We start from the raw sequence: 20,348 nt of genomic DNA, 5'->3' as shown, positions 1-20,348 counted from the left end.
ATCCTCGCCGCACTGAAGCAAAGACCATCGGATTGCCACCCAGAGTCGCCGCCCTAGGATCCGGAAGCAACAATGCATTTGGAAAACGATCAAGTGTCAAACCATTTTTTGTGAAATTTATTTTCATTTCATGAGATTGATTACTGAAATTTTTCGGTACACTTTCTCAACGAACTGAAAGCGTAAGCTTGATATGTGGACGCGGGGTATGTGAGCTTGAGCTCGGGTAAACAGTAAAATCAAGAAAATAATCAAGTGTCAAACTATTTTTAGTGTTAAATATTTTTTTATGAGATTCATTACTAAATTTTCCGATGGACTTTCTCAACTAACATAAGGTACAAGCTTGATTTGTCTGCTTATATTGATATGTTGTACATTTTGGCGATATATATTCTTTGCCTGTTATACATACAAAAGGTACCACCAGGTGAGCTCAAATTTTATTTCTTTGCATTTCATCTCTCCAACCAAACACAGAGGAGAAACCATTCCATTCTAGAAAAGTTGTGGCTACCCGTAGGTACACAGAGGAGGAACCATTCCATTTCATCTCTCCAACCAAACACAGAGGAGGAACCATTTCCAATTGTACATTGCACCCATGATGAATAGTTAAATAAAAATTAACATACAAAATTGACTCACTACACTTTGAACGGAACCATGACATTCCATTCTACTTGGTTTCTTGACCAACCACGGACTAAAAGACCATAAGTGCATCAGTATGAGCATCTTCTTGCACACAGCAGCACAAGACGACGGGTAGAATCTAGAGCCAAAAAGTTCACCCTAGGTACCAAAGCATCAGCAGGGCGCGCGTTTCTCATGCTGTCGAATCGGCCTCAGGAGCGCTGGCACCTGACCCGGACGGGGACGGTGCGCCGGCAGACCCGTATGATGCCCCTGATGATGGCGAGTCGGCAGCCCCGGAAGATGGAGCGTCCGCGTCCGATGGGGATGACGACGGTGCATCGGCAGCTGGCCCGCTGGCGGCGCCGTAGGAGCTGTGTTTTGATTTTCGGCCGCAAAATATGGATTTCGGCCGAATTTCGGCCATCTCGGCCTGAGGCGAAAAATATATTTAGGCCAAAATTACTCAAATTTTGGTTAAATTTATGTCAAATTGCAGTCAAATTTTGGTCAAATTTCAGCCGAAAATTTTTAAAATGGCCGAAATTCGGCCATTTCGGCCTAGGGCGAAAAAAAGCTCAAACCGAAAATCAAAACACAGCGTAGGAGGAGGCCGGCGCGTCAGCTGACGGTGAGTCGGAGGTTTGTGCGTTCGAGGGTGCCGATGCATCGGCGGATGGTGCTTCGGAGCCCGATGCGCTGGAGCCGTAGGAGCTCGGCGCGTCAGCTGACGATGCCTCGGAGGTAGGTGCGCTCGAGGGCGCCGACGCATCACTGGATGCTGCTTCGGAGGCCGATGCGCTGGAGCCGTAGGAGCCCGACGCGCTGGAGCCAGAGGAGCCCAACGCGCTGGCACTGTCGGACGACTCAGGTGCGCTGGAGCTGTACGAGCCCGACGCGCTGGAGCCGTAGGAGCCCGACGCGCTGGCACCGTAGGAGTCCGGCGCGCTGGCGCCGTAGGATCCTGAAGTGCTGCCTTCCCACGTCGTGGGTGCCACCGCGCCGCCGGCGGCGGGCATGGAGCCAGACGCCTCGGTGATGAGGTCGAGCGTGACGCGGAGCAGCTTCTCGAACTCGAGGCTCTTGGTTACGACGGCGTTCTTGACGTCGCTGATGGGCGCGTCCTTGCAGGTCTCCTCACAGGTGTTGGAGCCGCCCAGCGTCGCGGACAGCCACGACTTGATCTCGAGGAACTTGGCGCAGGTGGGCTCGCGGGTGAGGGCGCTCAGGTGCGCCACCGTCTCCTCAATGTCGTCGGAGCAGCCGTCGAGGCACTTGAACAAGGTGTCCTCCTTGACGCCGGTGAGCTCGTGGTGAGCGAACGCTGCCACCGTGGTGCCCACCTCCTTGGCCACGTACACGGACAGCTCGGCCAGCCGGCGCGCGTCCGCTGTCCGGCTCTCCGGGTTGGTCGTCAGCGACTGGATGCACACTTTAGGGAACAGCGTCTTGTTGCACGTTTCCTGGAGGTTGTCGCTGTAGGGAGTGGGCTGGGCGACAGGGACGGCGATGGCGAGGAGCAGGAGCACGACGAGGCGAGGCAGGCCGGCCATGGCTGACGCTGAGCGCTAATTGATTCCTGGTGCATGTGTCTCTCCTCCTGTTTGGAGCGACGGACGGTGAAACTGCATAGGGTTTTATATACGAGTTGTTTGCCATCTCTTTTGACGGGCAAAGTGGACGGTCGGGGGCTCGTCTCGCTGCATGCATGGTTTGGAATGGCTTCCGGAGAGAGGAGCATGCCTCCGGCGACAAGTGTTGGACCACTCCTTTGGTTTCAACTATATGTGTGGCTGTCAATTAATTTAGCTAGCTACCATGAGGGGAGCCGGATCCCCTGACGTACGGCCACCTGACGTTGGGCCACTGACGCGTGGATCCGGGTCCACACGTCAGCGAGTGCGCCGTACGTCGGAGGAGCTGCGTCCACCATGAGGACGGTATCCAGGGCAACCCAGTAATTTGTGCACCATGTCTAACATGCGTTTTGGCAGTGGCACAGTCACCTCCCTTCCCTTGCCATGTCTAATACTGGAAGCTTTGGGTTATCGCGGGGGCAAAGAGCGAAATGCTTGTGTAACTTGATGCCATGAGAGTAACGGCTTTGCATGCTTGGCCCTCGGCTGTCTTGTAACAACTCTCTTAATTATTATTTTTTTGCAGGAAAACAACTCTCTTAATTATTGAAATGAGGCAAGTCTCTTGTCTTTTGCCTCGTCTTTCAAAAAGAGAAAAATACTGGAATCCAAAACTTTGTCTATTGTAAGGTTGTTTGCCGGGTGCATTTCGTCATGTACTAGGCAAATATGGCATTTGCCGTCCACGAAAAAACACTAAAATGTTACTCGTCAAATCGCATGTTTGCCAAGTTCCGCTACATGGCACTCATCAACGGGAAAGTATCCGGTGCTTTCAGCCTTGGAGTACTCCCGATACTTCAATGTCAATAAATATTTATTTAATATTTTGAAAAATTCCGAAAAAAATTATGAATGTTCATAATGAATGTGACTACAAGCCCTAAAAGTTTCAGGTCCAAACTTGGATCACACATTGAGAAACAAAAATGTGAAATCTAGGATGACTAGTGTAAAGAAGAGACAAAAGCAACATTGATACAATTCAGATCTGTATTTTTCTTTTCTGTTTCTCAATGTACATTTCGATGTTGGACCTAAAATTTTTATGGGATGTAGTGACATTCCTTGTGAACATTCTCTTTTTTCCGGATTTTTTTTGAAAAATATTTAAAAATGCCTTTTGACATTGGAGCACTGGGAGTACCCCAAGGCTAGGAGCACTGGATACTTTCCCAGGGGAAATATCTAGTACTCCCACCCCTAGGGTGGTCCCGGTGCTCCAAACTCGGTAGCACATTTTAAAATATTCAAAAAATTCTGAAAAAAATCTAGCACATTGACACAACATCAATGTATCTTGTTAAAAAAATTCAAATCAAAATTCGAAACATTGCTCGAGATACAAAAATGACAAAATGGATATCAATGAGATAATGGGCCTAATCTAAGGCCCAACTTAAGTTGCATACTATTTACTGTTGAATTTTTCATTTATGTTTCTGAAGCTACGTTTCGGATTTTGATATCAATTTTTTTTGACAACATACTTTGATATTGCGTCAATGTGTTGGATTTGTTTTAGAATTTTTCGAACATTTAAAAATGTGCTATAGAATTTTGGAGCACCGGGAGCACCCTAGGGGTGGGAGTACCAGATATTTCCCACACCAACCACATGCTTTTACGAGTTTCTGCCATGTGGCACTGGGCAAACATATTTTTCTTTTTCTACACCCTTGTTTTGCACATTATTGGTTTTCCTTTTTGCATTTATGCCTAATTCTTTTTTATTAGTTATATTTATTTATTTTGTATTGTTTTCTTTCCCCTCTCCCTTTTATAGTCATTTAGTACATTTTAGTCATTTAGTGTATATAATTAAAATTTAAACTGCAAGTCCGTGGAAAAACGTAAAAGTTGGGTTAATAATCCTATTTGTGTTCTTAAGTCCATGTTTAAGACTTATCCAATAAAGGAAAAGAAAATTCAAACATCTGGGTGCCAAGACTCGACTCCGAGCATAGCATGATGGTTGTTTATTTATTCTAAAAAATGCAAACGAAGTCTTGAAAAATGAAACTTGGCACAGTGCCCTTATATGGCATCAATATGTTCTAGTAAATAGTTGACAAGGTTTCATGAAATTTGTGGCAGACACTACTTAGAAACTGGACCATCTCCGAGTAAGAATCTAGGTTTCAAGAGGAAAAGCCATGTTTGAAGGCCAAGTGATGGTTGCTTCATCGGTTGACCTTGAATTCTTGTCTACACTCAATATACATCATTACATGATACATGTCAAGATTTGGAACTCTTTGGCATTCGTTACCTATATTTTAGTGCATTTCTAGGTGTTAGGTGCATATAATTAAAATTCGAACCGCAGGTGCCTGAAATGTTGGCAAATTTTTGTCTTTTTGTTCTTTAGTCTATGTTTAGGCCTTATCCAATAAACTAAGAAGAATTCCAAACTCAGACCTCGAACATAGAGGATTTTTTTTCAATTCCGAAAATATAAACGAAGTCTGAAAAACATGAAACTTGGCATGGTGCTCTCATGTGACATCAACATGTTGTGGTAAAATTTTCACAAAGTTTCTCAAAAGTTATGACGTGCACTTTTTTAAACCACACCATCTCTGAGCAAGAATCTATGTTTCGAGAGGGACTGAGTCAGGTTTGAAGGCCAAGTGATGGTTGCTTCATTGGTTGACTCTGGATATTTTTTCAACACTCTAAATACAGCGTTACAGGACACATATTAAACTTTGTCATTTTTGGGGTTGGCTACTCTATTTAAGTCATTTACTGCATTTCTAGGAATTAGGTTCATATGATTAAAATTTGAAATGTGAGTGTATGATAGACTTGGAAAAGTGTGGGTTAAAAACATATTTGTCTTCTTTAGTCTATGTTTAGGCATATCTTTAATAGAAAAGAAGGAACTCCGAACATGTCATTTATTAGTTTTAATTTTCAAAAAATGTAAACGAAGGTTGAAAAACACGAAGCTTGGCATCGTGTCACTATATGATCCCTAGACGCCGTGCTAAATTTTCTTTACAATGTTTTGCGAAATTTTTGAGGTGCACTGCTTAGTGACCGAACCATCTCCTTGGTGGAATCGAGAGGGAACTAGTCAGAACCGAAGGCGGAGGGGCCGCTACTTCGTTGACTAGCCCTGAAACTTACCCACACAAAAAAGACTAGCCTTGAAACTTTTTATACACTCAAGATACACCATTACAAGTTCCGTTTAAAATTTTGAAATTTTGGAGGACGTTCGCTATGTTTGTGTCATTTAGTGCATTTCTAGGCATTTCGTGGATATAATGAAAATTTAAACTACAAGTGCATGAAAAATATTGTAAATTTGGGTTGAAATCAATCTCATATGCGTGTCTTGAGTCTATGTTTTGGCATTATCCTAAAAAAACAAAGTAGGAATGTTAAAAATTATGAAGAAAAAAGAATTCAACACTTGTTCTAAAATGCAAACAAAATTTAAAATAAAGAAATAAATTAGAATACCATATCCTTTGGCAAAGCTTGACTTCTGACACCACATTCATGTAAAATAAATATGCCTCTGAACTAACTAGGGACAGGAGAATGCTAGCATTTCTTCAGAGCCAGAATTGCATAGAGCATAGTTGTAGCTTGGGAGGTGAAAAGGTTTATGTGCAACAAATCATTGGTGTTTATTCGGACATGATGCAGTAAGCAAAAAAAGTATGCTTTAATGAGCTGTCACACACGTTGGCGGAGACCGGGGGCAGCAGGCCCTGGACCAAGCCAAGATATGCATGTTTTCCGTTAGTAGAGTGATTAGTTAATGCTGAAATGATGTATATTTGTGGTTTGGCCCTTCCCAGCCAGGTATAAGAGCAACTCTAGCAGACCCCATAAAATGCCCGGCCCGCAAAAATTCCGGCGAGTATGCGGGCTCGGGCCAATTTTGCGGCCAGAACAGAGCCCGCGTACTCGCCCGGCCAGCAAAAACTTTTGCCGCAACCCGCAAACCGCACGCCCCGAGCACTATAAGTACGGTTCCGCGACTCTTTTGCGGGTCCAAACCCTATCCCCCCGCCATCGCGAGCCACCCGATTCCCTTTTCTCCTCTCCCAATTTCTCGCCGCCGACGACCCTCCCACCCGCCCCCAGCCGCCATGTGGGGGCAAATGTGGAGCTCTGGATGCGGCTCCGGCAGCCGATCCGGCCGTGAGAGGAACCCGGAGCACAGGAGCGGAGCCAGGATTTAAGCATAGGGGAGCCAGATGGCAATGAAGGGAGAAATTTTTTTGTGCCTCACATACTGCCTAATAGTTTTATATTGAAGTACCATTCGCATTTAGCTTTGCCTAGACAAAACAATTCTTGCAGCTGGAGCATGGCTAATATTGGTCAACAATTCCATATACGTGCCAAGAAGACGATGTTGATAATGAAATGCCAACGCTAGAAAACATTGTCATACGAAAATTTAAGATATACCAACTAGAATAATCTTGTATTATCAAATGGTTGGCTTTTAGTTTGCGTTTATATAGGTTTGAATGGCAAATCATCACTGATTGTATTAGGAAATTTTATTGTTTAGTTAGCAAAAATTGATCAATGTAGGGAGAACACATACCTAGAATTAAATCCAGCCCCTCTGTATCCGCTATACCACTAGGTCGAAGTTGATCGGCCAAAATAACTAAAATCTAATATAGAAGTTCAACATGAAACAAGATGAGAATTGAGAGAGATTAGCAGATGGAGTGATGTGTTTACCTCGGCTAGTTCGTTGGCTGCAGCCAGAATAATTGTGAGTGAAGCAGCCTGCGTCGCCGTGGTCATATGAATCAGATCTTATTAATAAGGAAGACAAGAGGCAGGCTGGCGGCGAAGGCATATGACAGCAACGGCGCGCATCGCTTATCCATCCTCACGCTAATCACGGAGATAATGTGTAGTGAAGTTCAAAAAAAAACCCGGAGATAATGTGTAGTGCCAGGAGACTTGGCAGAGCCCAATCGTCTTTTTTTTTGAGGGATGAAAGACTTTATTCATTCATCGAAAACTGCAGTTTGTGGAATACAAAGAGGATTATGGGGATTAATAAGCCACAGGTGGCGCCCCTTAGCTAAGGAAAGCGAAAATTTAGCTAAACTATGAGCATCTCCGTTCGAACGGCGCCCTTCAAAAACTAACTGACAATTAAATCTCGAGATTTTAGACTTGATTTCTGAGATCACCATGCCATAAAGACCCATACTGTTGCTGGATATATCTTTGACCACTTGTCTTGCGTCAGACGGCACTATCAGATTATGAACTGATAAATCCTCAGCTAGTGCTAAAGCTTCTCTGCATGCCAAACATTCAAGAATCGCCGCATCCTGCATTCCTTCAACCACCAGTGCTGAGCTCCCCATATAGTTTCCCCGGTCATCACGGCATACAGCCACTGCCGCACCTCTCCCATGGCGTTTAGATACCCCCGCATCGACATGGATTTTGACGAAACCTGCCGGCGGAGCCTTTGGCCTTACATTGCCCCTTACTGCTGTTCTGGTTGTCGCATATACTGGCGTTGCATGGTTGTTTTCCTTGACTATTTCGAGATCAACCAGGTAGCGGTTGATGAATGCGTGTGTCGCATGAGGACTCTGGAAGATGCCTTCGTGAATTGCCTATCTCCTTGCTGTCCACGTTGCCCAAAGTGTTACTGCCAGTTTTACAAAGACTTCATGCGGTAATGATCGTATTAATGAAAAAAGCCACTGTTTGGCGCTCAACTCGCCTGATTCCCTCAGTTGATCCGCTAGTTCCGCATCCGCGAGTGCCCATATGCATCTAGACATAGAGCAGTCAAGAAGCGAGTGCCTCCAAGAATCTTATGCACCGCACAAACCACATGAGCTTGAAGTTGCCATGTTTCGGTGTTCTCTGACATCTTCCGTGGGTAATGAGTGCCTGGCGACTCTCCAGAGGAACATCCTTATTTTTGCAGGAACGCTGACATGCCATATTGATTTCCAAGAGCTCTTTTCTTGCTGTATATTCGAAGTCCCTGCTGTTCCTTTTAACCAAGCTTCTCTTCTTTGCTTTGTTGCTACCAGCATATTATACGCAGAGCGTACAGAGAAGACGCCATTCTTCTCAAAGTTCCAGCACCAGCAATCTGAGAGATCCATAGTGCATAAAGGGATGCTAAGAACATGAGGAATATCTATAGGCAGGAGGACTTCTCTGATCCGCTGGATGTTCCAGCACGCCGCCGTGCTATCAATTAGTTCAGAAACATTTGCCGGGGGGTTTGCCAATCTACTTCCATAAGGTCTCATAAATTCCTCTCTTGGGATCCAATTATCGTTCCAGATATTAGTACATGCACGATTACCTATCCTTCTAATCAAACCTTGTTTTAATATATATCTCCCTTCAACAATTGCCCTCCAGATTTGGCTCGGATGGCTACCGATGTTGGCTTCAAGAATCGTTGTATTTGGGAAGTAAATTCCTTTCAGAATTCGTGAGCTCAATGAGTCTGGATTTTGCAAAATTCGCCATGCCTGTCTAGCGAGCAAGGCTAAGTTAAACAACTCAAAATCCTTAAATCTCAGTCCTCCCATGTCTTTGGGTTGGGTCATATCCTTCCAGGAAACCCAATTTGGCTTACGCTTGCCATCTCTACTCCCCCACCAGAATTTGTGGACTAGCATGTTCAAGTGTTCACATAGCCCCCTCGGCAGCTTGAAACGCGACATTGAGAAAACTGGGACGGCCTGCGCAACAGACTTGACCAGAACTTCTTTCCCCGCCGTGGACATTGTTTTCTCGATCCACCCTTGGATTTTATTCCACAGACGGTCCTTGAGATATTTGAATGCCCCATTCCGAGATGAGCCCACATCCGATGGCATTCCAAAATATTTCTCATTAAGTGTCTCATTGGGCACATGCAATTACCCTTTTATTTCTGCTCGAACACTTTCCGCGACCCCTTTGCTAAAGAATATTGATGATTTCTCAAAATTAATTCTTTGCCCCGTTGCTTGACAGTAAGTATCCAACAGTTGGTGCACCTCCGATGCTCCCTCTACATTTGCTTTGAAGAACAGCAGGCTGTCATCTGCGAAGAGTAAGTGGTTAACGGGTGGCGCCGAAGAAGCCACTTGTATCCCACCAAGGTTTGATGACTCTTGTCTTGATTTAATTAGGCACGAAAGGCCCTCTGCTGCCAACAAAAACAAGTAAGGAGAGATTGGGTCCCCTTGTCGGATGCCACGGGTGGGTTTGAACGGTTGAAGCCTCTTCCCATTGAACATCACAGAAAAACTGACAGATGTGATCATCCCCATTACAATATCTACCCACCTTGCCGAGAAGCCCAATTTCAGCATGATGGATTGCAGATAAGACCACTCGACCCGGTCATAAGCCTTCGTCATATCCAGCTTCAAGGCACCATGTTGATTTTTCTTAGCTCTATTCCTCTTCATAAAGTGCAGACATTCATATGCTGTGATAATGTTGTCAGTAATCAACCTGCCAGGGACAAAGGCAGACTGTTCCTCTGATATGATATCTGGTAAGATTACCTTCAGACGGTTGGAGATGACCTTGGATGCAATTTTGTAGAGAACATTACACAGACTTATTGGCCGAAACTGTGACAGAAGTGTCGGGTTCTTTACCTTTGGGATTAGGACCAAAAGGGTGTCATTAATGCACTCTGCTGATTCCTTTCCTTCCACTATTAATATCACTGCCTTCGTTACTTCTTCTCCATAGATTTCCCATTGCCGCTGAAAAAAGTGTGCCGGGAAACCGTCCGGGCCCGGTGCCTTTAACGGAAACATCTGGAAAAGGGCCCTCTTCACTTCCTCCTGGGTGTACGGAGCATTTAGTGTTTCGTTCATCTCGTCAGTTACCTTGCGCGGGACCGTATCCAGGACATGGTCCATATTCTGCACCCCCTCCGAGCTGTACAGGTTGTCATAGAAGGCAGTAGCGGCCTCTTCCAACTCCCGCTTATCATGCGTTATTCTGCCATCTGGAAGTTGAAGGGATTTTATCTGGTTTTTCCTGCGCCTCCTACTCGCCCAGAGATGAAAGAAATAATAGTTTTTATCACCGTGTACCAGCCAATCTAACCTTGCTCTTTGACGCCATAAAATTTCCTCTCGGTGATATAATTCAACTAGCCTGTTAGTTATCTTTGTTTCCAAGTGCGTTGGGGCATATCTGCTCGGATCTGAACGTAAAATATCCAGTTGCTTTTTCAGTTCGCTGATCTCCCATTTGACACTGCCGAAATGATTGCGTTCCCATGCAGACAAATCGTCCGACAGTAGCGATAGCTTGCCTTGGATTCCCGCCACACTCTCGACTGGTTTATCTTTCCAGCCTGTCTCCACAACCCCGACCAGGTCCGGGTGGCGTTCCCATGCGAGTTCGTATTTAAAGGGCTTGGGCCCCTTCCTGCATGCATGCACGTGGTCAAGTCGCAAGAGCAAAGGTGCATGATCCGATGAAGCTGCTACCTTGTGTTCCAACTCTGCCTGAGGGAATGCCAACATCCAGTCTGGCGTTGCGACGTACCTATCCAAACGGACTCTCGTAAACGTGCCACCGGTTACCTTTTTTTCAAAGGTCCAGCTATTTCCAGTATACCCAATGTCCACAAGGCCGCATGGATCAATCGCATCTCTGAAAGCATCCATCTGGGCCTGGCTGCGCTGACCAACCCCGTCGTGTTCATGTGCATGCAAAACTTCATTGAAGTCACCAATCACTGCCCATGGAAGGATGCTCCATGCTGCAATTCCCATGAGCATATCCCATGTCTTATATCTTTCTGGCACCTGCGCTTCACCATACACAAATGTCACTCTGCTCTTTGTGTCACCAAAATCATCCACTATCACATCGATATGATACTCAGAATAACCAATAACTTCAACTTTTATTATATCGTTCCAAAATATACCAAGACCTCCACTCCTACCAGAACTGCTTACAGCATAGCATTTATTGAAACCTAGCGTATTAGCTAAACTCTCCACTCGGGATCCCTCTATTTGAGTCTCTAAAATACATACTATAGAGGGGGCAAATTGCTTCATCATATTACGAAGCTCTTGAACTGTCGCGGGTTTGCCAGCCCCACGACAGTTCCACACCAGGAGACTCATTGCGCGTGGCGCGACCCCCCGGGGAGGCCCGCCAAACACGCATCATTGTTTATGTTTGTAACCACTGTCATCACATTGGATCTCTCCTGCCCTTGAGGTGTCAGCTTGTTCCTCTTGGGTTCATGCTTGGAAGGGCTCTGGGCCACCGGTCTAGCAACAATTGCAAGGAGATCATCCTCTGTACCTGACATCATATGAGTAACATCCGGGACCGGCGTTGGTGGCTCAGTACCACGACCGGGGCCCCTCTTCCTATTCCCATCTGCTTCCCCTCTTGCGTCAACGATCATGTCTGACATTTCCGTCTGCTCACTCCAATAGTACCTCTCCTGGTAAAGATCCTCAGAGTTATCTTGCTGGTTACGCTGTGATCCACCTCGGCCCGGACCTCGCCCGGAGCGGCCACGGCCTCTGCCTCTGTTCGCCCCCTTGCCTTCACCCGGTCCTCTCCCAGGTCCTCTGAACCATTCAGCTCGCAGGTCCTTGAAAACATGTGCCTTTGGGGGTGAACTCCATCCCCACATTCCTTAAACAGGTGCCCGAGGTTGCCGCACACGGCACACCAATCTGGTAGTCTCTCATACTTGACCCTAAAGATCTCTCGCTTCTGTTTCACCACCAGAGACACGGCGTTCCTTAGAGGTTTTGTCACGTCAATCCTTACCCGGACCCGAACAAAGTTCCCCTCAAAATCTTGTGATTTGGGCTCCGCATAGATGAACTCACCAACTGTTGCTGACAGTGCCTTGACCTTTGAGAAGAAGCCATATGGAAAGTCATGGATTTGCATCCATATATCTATCTTCTTCAATTCTATGGAGGAAGGTCTTGTAAATTCGTCGTAATGAGCCAGAACCACTGCCTTCCCCTTGAAGTTCCAGGGCCCTTCTTCCATAACTCTCTCCCAGTCACCTAGGCATGATAATTGCAGCGTATACAAATTTTCTTCCAGTGGCCTGATATTTACCTCTTGCGCTAGATCCCAGGCTGCCCTCATGGTTCTGTAGAGCCCAATCGTCTAATCTGCCTTTTTTAGGGGAAGTCTAATCTGCCTTGGCATGGACTTGGGAAACAACTAACTAATGGGCTTGTACGTGGGCCTTTTTTCCTTTCTCCAGAATTCATGTAGAGATAGGGGGAATGATTCGAGAGTCGCCCTCAAGTTAGGGTTTTTCTTCCTCTCGGCGGCGGCGATCTTGATCGCGCCACCGTTGAGACCGGTCTCCCCTCACCTCTTCCCCCGCCGGCGCCGCTCGACGGGCGTAGGAGGCCAGATAGGGTTACCCCGCCCGCGGATCATCTGTTTCACGGGCAAGAGGTCAATGGATGAGACTGCTTTAGGGTCGGGCACGTGGGCCACCGACCTAGAAGCCATGATGGCAGAGCTTGGACTGAAAGAGGACGAGCTTGAGGATGTAGTGGTGGAAGATGACGAGTTGCCAGCGGAGGTGACACGATGGATGGCCATTGCTAGGGTTCACACCGACAAAAGCTACAACCAGTACTGGTTCTACCGAGGTATGAAGGTTGCTTGGGATCTAGCGAAGGAAGTCAAGATCAAACCACTTGAAGAGAATCTGTACACCATGCAATTTGGTTGCTTGGGTGATTGGGAATGGGTCATGGAAGAGGGGCCCTGGGCCTTCAAAGGTAAAGCGGTGGTGTTAGCACATTATGTTGGCTTCACTAAGCCGTCCACGATAGAGCTCAACAAAATTGATATATGGATCCAGATCCATGATTTTCCAGAAGGCTATTTCCCCAAGATCAAGGCTCTATCGTCGACAGTCGGCGAGTTCATCTATGCCGAGCCAAAATCACAGGATTTTGAAGGTAATTTTGTTCGTGTCTGGGTAAGGATTGATGTTACCAAACCATTAAAGAACATTGTATCGCTAGTGATCAAAAAGAAGGATGTTGTTCAGCGAGTAATTTTCAGAGTGAAGTATGAGCGGCTCCCTGATTGGTGTGGGGTCTGTGGATATTTGGGGCACCTTTTCAAGGAGTGCGGGGACGGAGTACACCCTCCCAAAGCATTAGTTTCCAAAGATCTGAGGGCGACATGGTTCAGGGGTCTAGGTAGAGGCCCGGGGGAAGGTAAATCTCAAGCGGGAGGCAGCAATACAAGGGGAGGCCGAGGGAGAGGCCGTCATGCAGGTGGCCGGGGCCGAGGACAATCAGACCAGAGCAGCTTTGATGATGAGGAAGAGCATGATACTGGCCCTAATGGTGTGGACATCACTATGAAGGAGGTGGATGGAAACAGAAAGAGAGGGGCACTAGCTGATCAAAAATCTGACTTGACGCAAGTGGCGCCAAAGAGAAGACAGATAAACTTATGCTGTTGCCAGGTCCGGTTGTTCCTCTGAGCCCTTCTTCGGTACAGGAGCCAAAAAGGAACAAACTCTGCACGACACCTCATGACAGCAACGAAGGAAAGAGTACACTCCCAACCAAAAATCTTGATGCGCGATTGGCGAGCCTCCCCGGGGGGTCGCACCGAGCGCAATGAGTCTTCTTTGTTGGAACTGTCGTGGTGCTGGCAAACCTGCGACAGTTCGAGAGCTTCGTGATCTAACGAGGCAGTTTGCCCCCTCTGTGTTATGCAGTCTTGAAAGTCAAATAGAAGGTTCGAGAGTTGAGAGTATGGCTGGTCCTTTAGGCTATAATAAGAGTTTTGCTGTCAGTAGTTCGGGAAGAAGTGGTGGATTATGTATTTTTTGGAACGATGAAATAAAACTTGAAGTTGTTGGTTACTCCCGTTATCATATTGATGCCGTGATAGATGAACTTGTTGATGTCCGAACAAGAGTGACCTTTGTCTATGGAGAAGCTCAGGCAAATGAGCGATATAAAACATGGGATACGCTAAGAGGAATAGTTGGTGAAAATGACATACCCTGGCTAGTTTTGGGAGATTTTAACGAGGTGATTCAAGCACATGAACACGACGGTGTGGGGAATAGGAGCCATGCTCAGATGGATGCTTTCAGAGATGCGCTTGATACGTGTGGCCTATCGGATATTGGATACATGGGCAATAGCTGGACCTTTGAGAAAAAGGTTGGCGGGGGCACCTACACCAGAGTACGGCTGGACAGGGCGGTAGCGAACCCAGCGTGGATGATAGCATTCCCAGCAGCGAGCCTAGAGCATAAAACGGCGGCCACTAGCGATCACGTACCAATCTTTCTCAGGTACGTGCATGGGGCTGCATGCAGGCGGCCCCCATGCTCCTTTAAGTACGAAGTTGCATGGGAAAGGGACTCGGGACTTGTGCCGATGGTGGAACATGCATGGGCGCAGGGCGGAGGAGAAACTGTTGCTGAGATACACAACAAACTAACGTCGCTGTCATCAGACCTTTCTGCTTGGGATAGAACGCACTTTGGCAATGTGAGACAAGAGATTCAGATGTTGCAGCAACAACTACAGGAGATGCGCGCGATCCAAAACAAATCTGGACCGATTCTTGCAGAAATTAAAATAGTTGAGAGACTAACAGAACTCTACCACAGGGAGGAGATTCTGTGGAGACAACGTGCATGATTCGAGTGGCTCATGCATGGTGATAAAAATACATATTTTTTCCATCTCAGGGCTAGTCACCGGAGGAGGAAGAATCAAATTAAGGCGCTGCAAAAGGTGAACGGCGAGTTGACAGATAATGTAATGAAGATGGAAAACATGACCACCTCTTTCTATCAAGAGCTATACACGTCAGAGGGAGTTCATAATATGGAGCACGTAATTGATACTGTTCCAACTAAAGTGACGCAGGCTATAAATGACATGTTGAATGCCCCATACAACCAAAAAGAGGTGAAAACATCCCTCTTCCAGATGTTCCCGATTAAGGCCCCGGGCCCCGATGGTTACCCAGCGCTCCTTCTTCCAACATCATTGGGAAATGTGGCGATGTTGTTACAAGAGTGGTTTTAAAAATAGTTGAAGGAACCGAGTCAGTAGAGTGCATCAACTCAACAATTCTGGTTCTAATACCCAAGGTAAAAAAACCCCACGCTACTCACTCAATTCCGGCCAATCAGCCTCTGTAACGTTCTATACAAGATTGCTTCGAAAGTCATATCTAACAGATTGAAGCTAGTCTTACCTGATATTATCTCAGAGGAGAAATCAGCTTTTGTCCCAGGAAGGTTGATCACGGACAACATCATCACAGCATATGAGTGCTTGCACTTTATGAAGAGGAACAAGGCAAAGAAAAATCAATCATGTGCCCTGAAGCTCGACATGATGAAGGCATATGACAGGGTGGAATGGTGTTATCTAAAGGCTATAATGCTTAAGTTGGGGTTTACCGAGAAGTGGGTTGACATTGTTATGGGTCTTGTTACCACAGTTGAGTTTTCAGTTCTCTTCAATGGGAAAAAGTTACATAGTTTCAAACCTTCACGAGGAATCAGACAAGGGGACCCGATATCTGAATACTTGTTCTTGCTAGTAGTAGAGGGCCTATCGTGCCTTCTAAAATCAAAGAGTGAGTCATCCAATCTGCATGGTCTACAGGTAGCACCCACGGCGCCGCCAGTGAACCATCTTCTTTTTGCTGATGACAGCTTGCTGTTTTTCAAGGCAAACGGTGTGGGAGCTAATGAGGTGTACCATGTGCTGGATACTTATTGTCAGGCGACGGGGCAACGCATCAACTACTCAAAATCTTCAATTTATTTCAGCAAGGGGGTGCCGGACACAGTGAGACATGATATAAAGGACATTTTAAATGTCCCGAATGAAACGCTAAACGAAAAGTACTTGGGTATGCCATCAGACATTAGTAGCTCGAAGAATGGTGCTTTCAAGTACCTGAAAGACCGACTATGGAGCAAGGTCCAAGGATGGATAGAGAGTACCCTATTATCGGCGGGCAAGGAGTTGTTAGTGAAATCAGTTGCTCAAGCTGTGCCAGTTTTCTCTATGTCGTGCTTCAAGCTGCCAAGAGGGTTGTGTGAACATTTGAATATGCTTATCAGAAAGTTCTGGTGGGGAAGCAAGGAGGGTAAACGAAAGCCACACTGGGTGTCTTGGAAATCGATGACACAGCCGAAGGGAATGGGGGGACTCGGTTTCAAAGAATTTGAGTTGTTCAACTTGGCCATGCTGGCCAGGCAGGCTTGGCGCATACTGCAGAACCCGGAGACTTTAAGCGCCAGCTTGTTGAAAAGCATCTACTTCCCAACCATTGATTTCCTTTCAGCAGAATTGGGGAATCACCCTATCCAAGTCTGGAGAGCAATCATTGAAGGACGTGACACTCTTAAGCAAGGATTGATCAAACGAATTGGCAACGGGGCATCTACAAACATATGGGAACACAATTGGCTACCACGTGATGCAATGCTTCGACCATATGGTTGTTTAACAACCCACCGCCCCATCATGGTCTCGGAACTCATAGAACCCACTGCAGCAGCTTGGAACAAGGTACTTGTCACGACGACGTTTATGCCAATGGATGCTCAAGTAATACTGGGAATCCCGCTATGCACTCGTAATATGAAAGATTTTTGGGCTTGGCACTATGACAAAAAAGGGAACTTCTCTGTTAAATCTGCTTACAACATGCTGGTAGCAACAAGACAGAGGAGGGAAGCTTGGTTAGAAGGAACGGCAGGTCCGTCGAGTTCTAGAGCAGCGGAAGGATCATGGAAATCTCTTTGGAATACTAACGTCCCGGGTAAGATCCGCATTCTTCTATGGAGACTCTCAAAACAGTCTCTGCCAACGAATGATGTCCGTGCACACCGGCATATGACAGATTCGGGACAGTGTGGCTTGTGTGGAGTTCAAGATTCATGGCGCCACTCGCTGTTGGAATGCACATCCTCACGGAGTATATGGGCTTTGACAGACAAAGCGGTAACACATAAAATCACAGCAACAATAGAGCCTAACGCTAAGAACTGGTTATTCACCTTGATGGAATTGCTTCCCCATGACAAGTTCATACTCATGACGGTCACCTTATGGTCAATATGGCATGCTCGTCGAAAGGCCATCCATGAAGGAATTTTCCAGAGCCCCCAAGCGACACGCATGTTCGTCCAACGATTTATTGATGAACTAGGAGTCCTGAGCAATAAGCAACAACGGCCCAGGATAGCCACCGGGACCCCAGCAGTGCAACAACAAAGACCAAAACGGCCACCACCAGGATTTTGCAAAATCCATGTCGATGCAGCGGTCTAATCACGTGGGGGTTCGGCGGCGGCGGTCTGCAGGGATGAGAGTGGTAGCTACGTTGGTGGCTCGGCCCTGGTCATCAAAGGAACCCTCGATTCAGCCACTCTGGAAGCGATCGCGTGCCGCGAGGCACTGGCACTAGCAGAGGACCTCAATATCAGAGATTTTGTTATTGCATCAGATTGCCGCCAGGTGATTCAGGACATCAACATGGGTACAAGAGGAGGATATGCATCTATTACAAGCGAGATAAATCATAGAGCTATTACCTTTCATTGTATTTTTACTTTCGAGAGTCGTGCTGCAAACTATGAAGCACATAACTTAGCTAAATTTGTTTTGTCAAGAGGTCTGGGACACCATGTGTGGTTTGGCCAGCCCTATGACCAAAGGAGTATCCCACTACGTGTGGACTTTGATGAATAAAGATGTGTTTTACCCCTCAAAAAATGTAGAGATAGGGGGGGGGCAAGCACGTTATCATATCGCTAATTAACCGCTGCGTACAACTGTTCCCTCGATCGTTAGGGGGGCCAGGCCCCTGCTCGCCCCCTGGCTCCGCCACTGCCGGAGCGCGAGCGGCGCGTCCGGTCCGACGGCGCGCGGAAGTGGACCAACCGCGGGCTTTCGCCGCCAGCGAGCTTCGACCGCCGCGAGACGGTGGAGTACGACCGCCGGCGCGCGTCGTTCTCCTCCGTGCGTTCTTCGTACGCCGGATCCTCCTCCTCCACCGCCGCGGGCTTCCTCCCCGTGAAGAGGGAATGGTCAGACGAGGAGGAGCCGGAGCCGCCGGCGCCGTTCCCCTTCGTGCCGGTGAAGGACGATCCCGAGGAGCCCGCTCCGCTCGGCCGCCGCGGGGTCGTCGGGCCCGAGGACTACGTCGCGAAGTTCGACGCCGTCGCCATCGCCGCCGCCATCGCCGAGCGGAGCGTGCGCGAGGAGGAGGAGCGCCGCCGCCATGCTGAGGAGCTCGAAGTCCTCGAGTGGCGGCAGGCGGTCGCCGCCAATCTCGCCGCCAAGGAGAAGGCCGAGGAGTGGCACCGCATCCGCGCGGAGCAGGTGGAGAAGTTCGTCGATCTCTGCAGCTCTGGCGAGGAGGAGTGAGAGTCCGGCTCCTCCACGGTGTCGTCCAGTTGCCGCGACCTTGCCGCCGTTTAGATCCGACCCCCTAGTACTAGCTTAACGTAGTATGTATGCTTGTAGTGTGATGAACTATGTAGTATGCGATGAACAATGTAGTATGTGATGAACTGTGTTTGTGCAATTTCTCCCGCGAAAGAAGTTTTTCAAATTATGCAGGTTTAGATACGAATTCTGCTCGGACGCGTATGTTTTTGACCCGCAAAAGCGATTTTCGTGAACCCGCAAAACGCATTTTTGCGAGGTCTGCTAGAGTTGCTCTAACAAACCCCCTCGGGACTGGTCACACTTTCGGTGCCATTTGATGTGAAGAGGCAGGGAGTTTCACTTCTGGACATTGGAGTCACGTGCACATGCATTTATGAATAATTTGGGGTCTTCCAGCGGTGGGTCAAAATTTTGCAATTGTTGTTTGTATCAATCCCATTTAGCATGTCTTGCAGACATTTAAATTGCCGTGAAGTTGATGTAGGTCCATATTAATTACGATTTCCATTTCTCTTCAAAATCTGTGTTACAACGAATTTATTTTATTTTTGAAGAATACGTATACAATTACATCTCCATCCAGCAACCGTTCGAAGGAGCGCATTAGGGCAAAGATGTTGGTCAACTGACAATAGGAGTCAAGTCGTAAGTTGGGAGCTCGCCTTAATTTTGCTAGAATTTCTAAATGGATGATATTTAGCATCGATTTCTTAGATGATATTGATTATATATTTTGTCAATGCGACATCTCTTTTACTATGAAATTTTATCTTACTATTGATGCTAAAATCGAAGATGAATGATTTCCTCTTATTTTCATTTTCACCCCAAACTGTGCATCCAATGATGTCTTGGTTTCCTCTGATTTTCACTCCAAGCTCTATCACGACAAATTAAATTTCGTATTTTTTACAATACTAAATTTCTTAATTTATATTTTCTTTGTTTGCTCCAATTTTCATTTCAAACTCTGTCACGATATGAAATAATGTTGATAGTGGCACCAAATTTTTTGGGGCCTTCAGCTAGATCTGGGCATTGAGGCCCTCTAGTCCAGAAAGGAAGGTCGGGCTTTACAAAACACCAGCAATAGATTCACCATATCGCCCCCACTTACTTCACCCGTGCCTCCTAGATGGGAGGTCCTATATGATGCTCTCACCTAGACCTGGCCATGGGCTGCCCGGCCCGGCCAGCCCGGCCCGACCCGGCCCGAAAAAGCCCGACCCGGCCCGGCCCGACGCTGCTCCCGGGCCGGGCTCGGGCCTAGATTTTGAGCCCGGTGGCCTGGTCGGGCCGGGCCCAGGCCCGTCATTTTTATAGTTTTCTGAAGGGGCCCGGCCCGAGGCCCGAGGCCCGGCGGGCTTTTGCATGTTCGGCCGGGCTTGGGCCCAAAAACTAGGCCCGATGGCCGGGCCAGGCCGGGCTCGGGCCCAGGTTTTTTGGCTCGGGCTTGGCTAGGCCCGGCCCGGCCCGAGGTTTGGCCAGGTATACTCTCACCATCCAACAGCGCCACGACACAGAGGGTAGGTCACAGTGGGCCCACTAGAAAGGTCTGTAGCAACACATTACAGTGGCAAGCGATTTGGGAGGTACGTCACTGTAGTCTTTT

The 20,348-nt window shown here is 47.3% G+C and overlaps 1 protein-coding gene across 1 annotated transcript; it reads right to left on the bottom strand.

Moving 5' to 3' along the window:
• Nucleotides 1–589: 589 nt before the first annotated feature.
• On the bottom strand, nucleotides 590–2,189 carry LOC119298207 (cell wall protein AWA1-like). The gene is made up of 2 exons (XM_037575696.1): nucleotides 1,236–2,189; nucleotides 590–1,069 (listed from the first exon to the last, which is right to left on the bottom strand). Exons 1-2 carry the CDS (start codon nucleotides 2,187–2,189, stop codon nucleotides 830–832), a joined length of 1,194 nt encoding a protein of 397 aa, XP_037431593.1. The 3' UTR covers nucleotides 590–829.
• Between the last annotated feature and the right edge of the window lie 18,159 nt (nucleotides 2,190–20,348).

This window comes from Triticum dicoccoides, chromosome 5A, assembly GCF_002162155.2.
Source record: "Triticum dicoccoides isolate Atlit2015 ecotype Zavitan chromosome 5A, WEW_v2.0, whole genome shotgun sequence".
In the NCBI taxonomy this organism is placed as follows: domain Eukaryota; kingdom Viridiplantae; phylum Streptophyta; class Magnoliopsida; order Poales; family Poaceae; genus Triticum; species Triticum dicoccoides.
This window is presented reverse-complemented; position numbering and strand designations above follow the sequence as displayed.

Coding starts and splice junctions, on each gene's coding strand:
- LOC119298207 (XM_037575696.1), bottom strand. CDS start 2,189: ATGGCCGGCCTGCCTCGCCTCGTCGTGCTCCTGCTCCTCGCCATCGCC. Junction 1,070..1,235: donor CGCCGGCCTCCTCCTACGCT/GTGTTTTGATTT, acceptor TTTTCGCCTCAG/GCCGAGATGGCCGAAATTCG.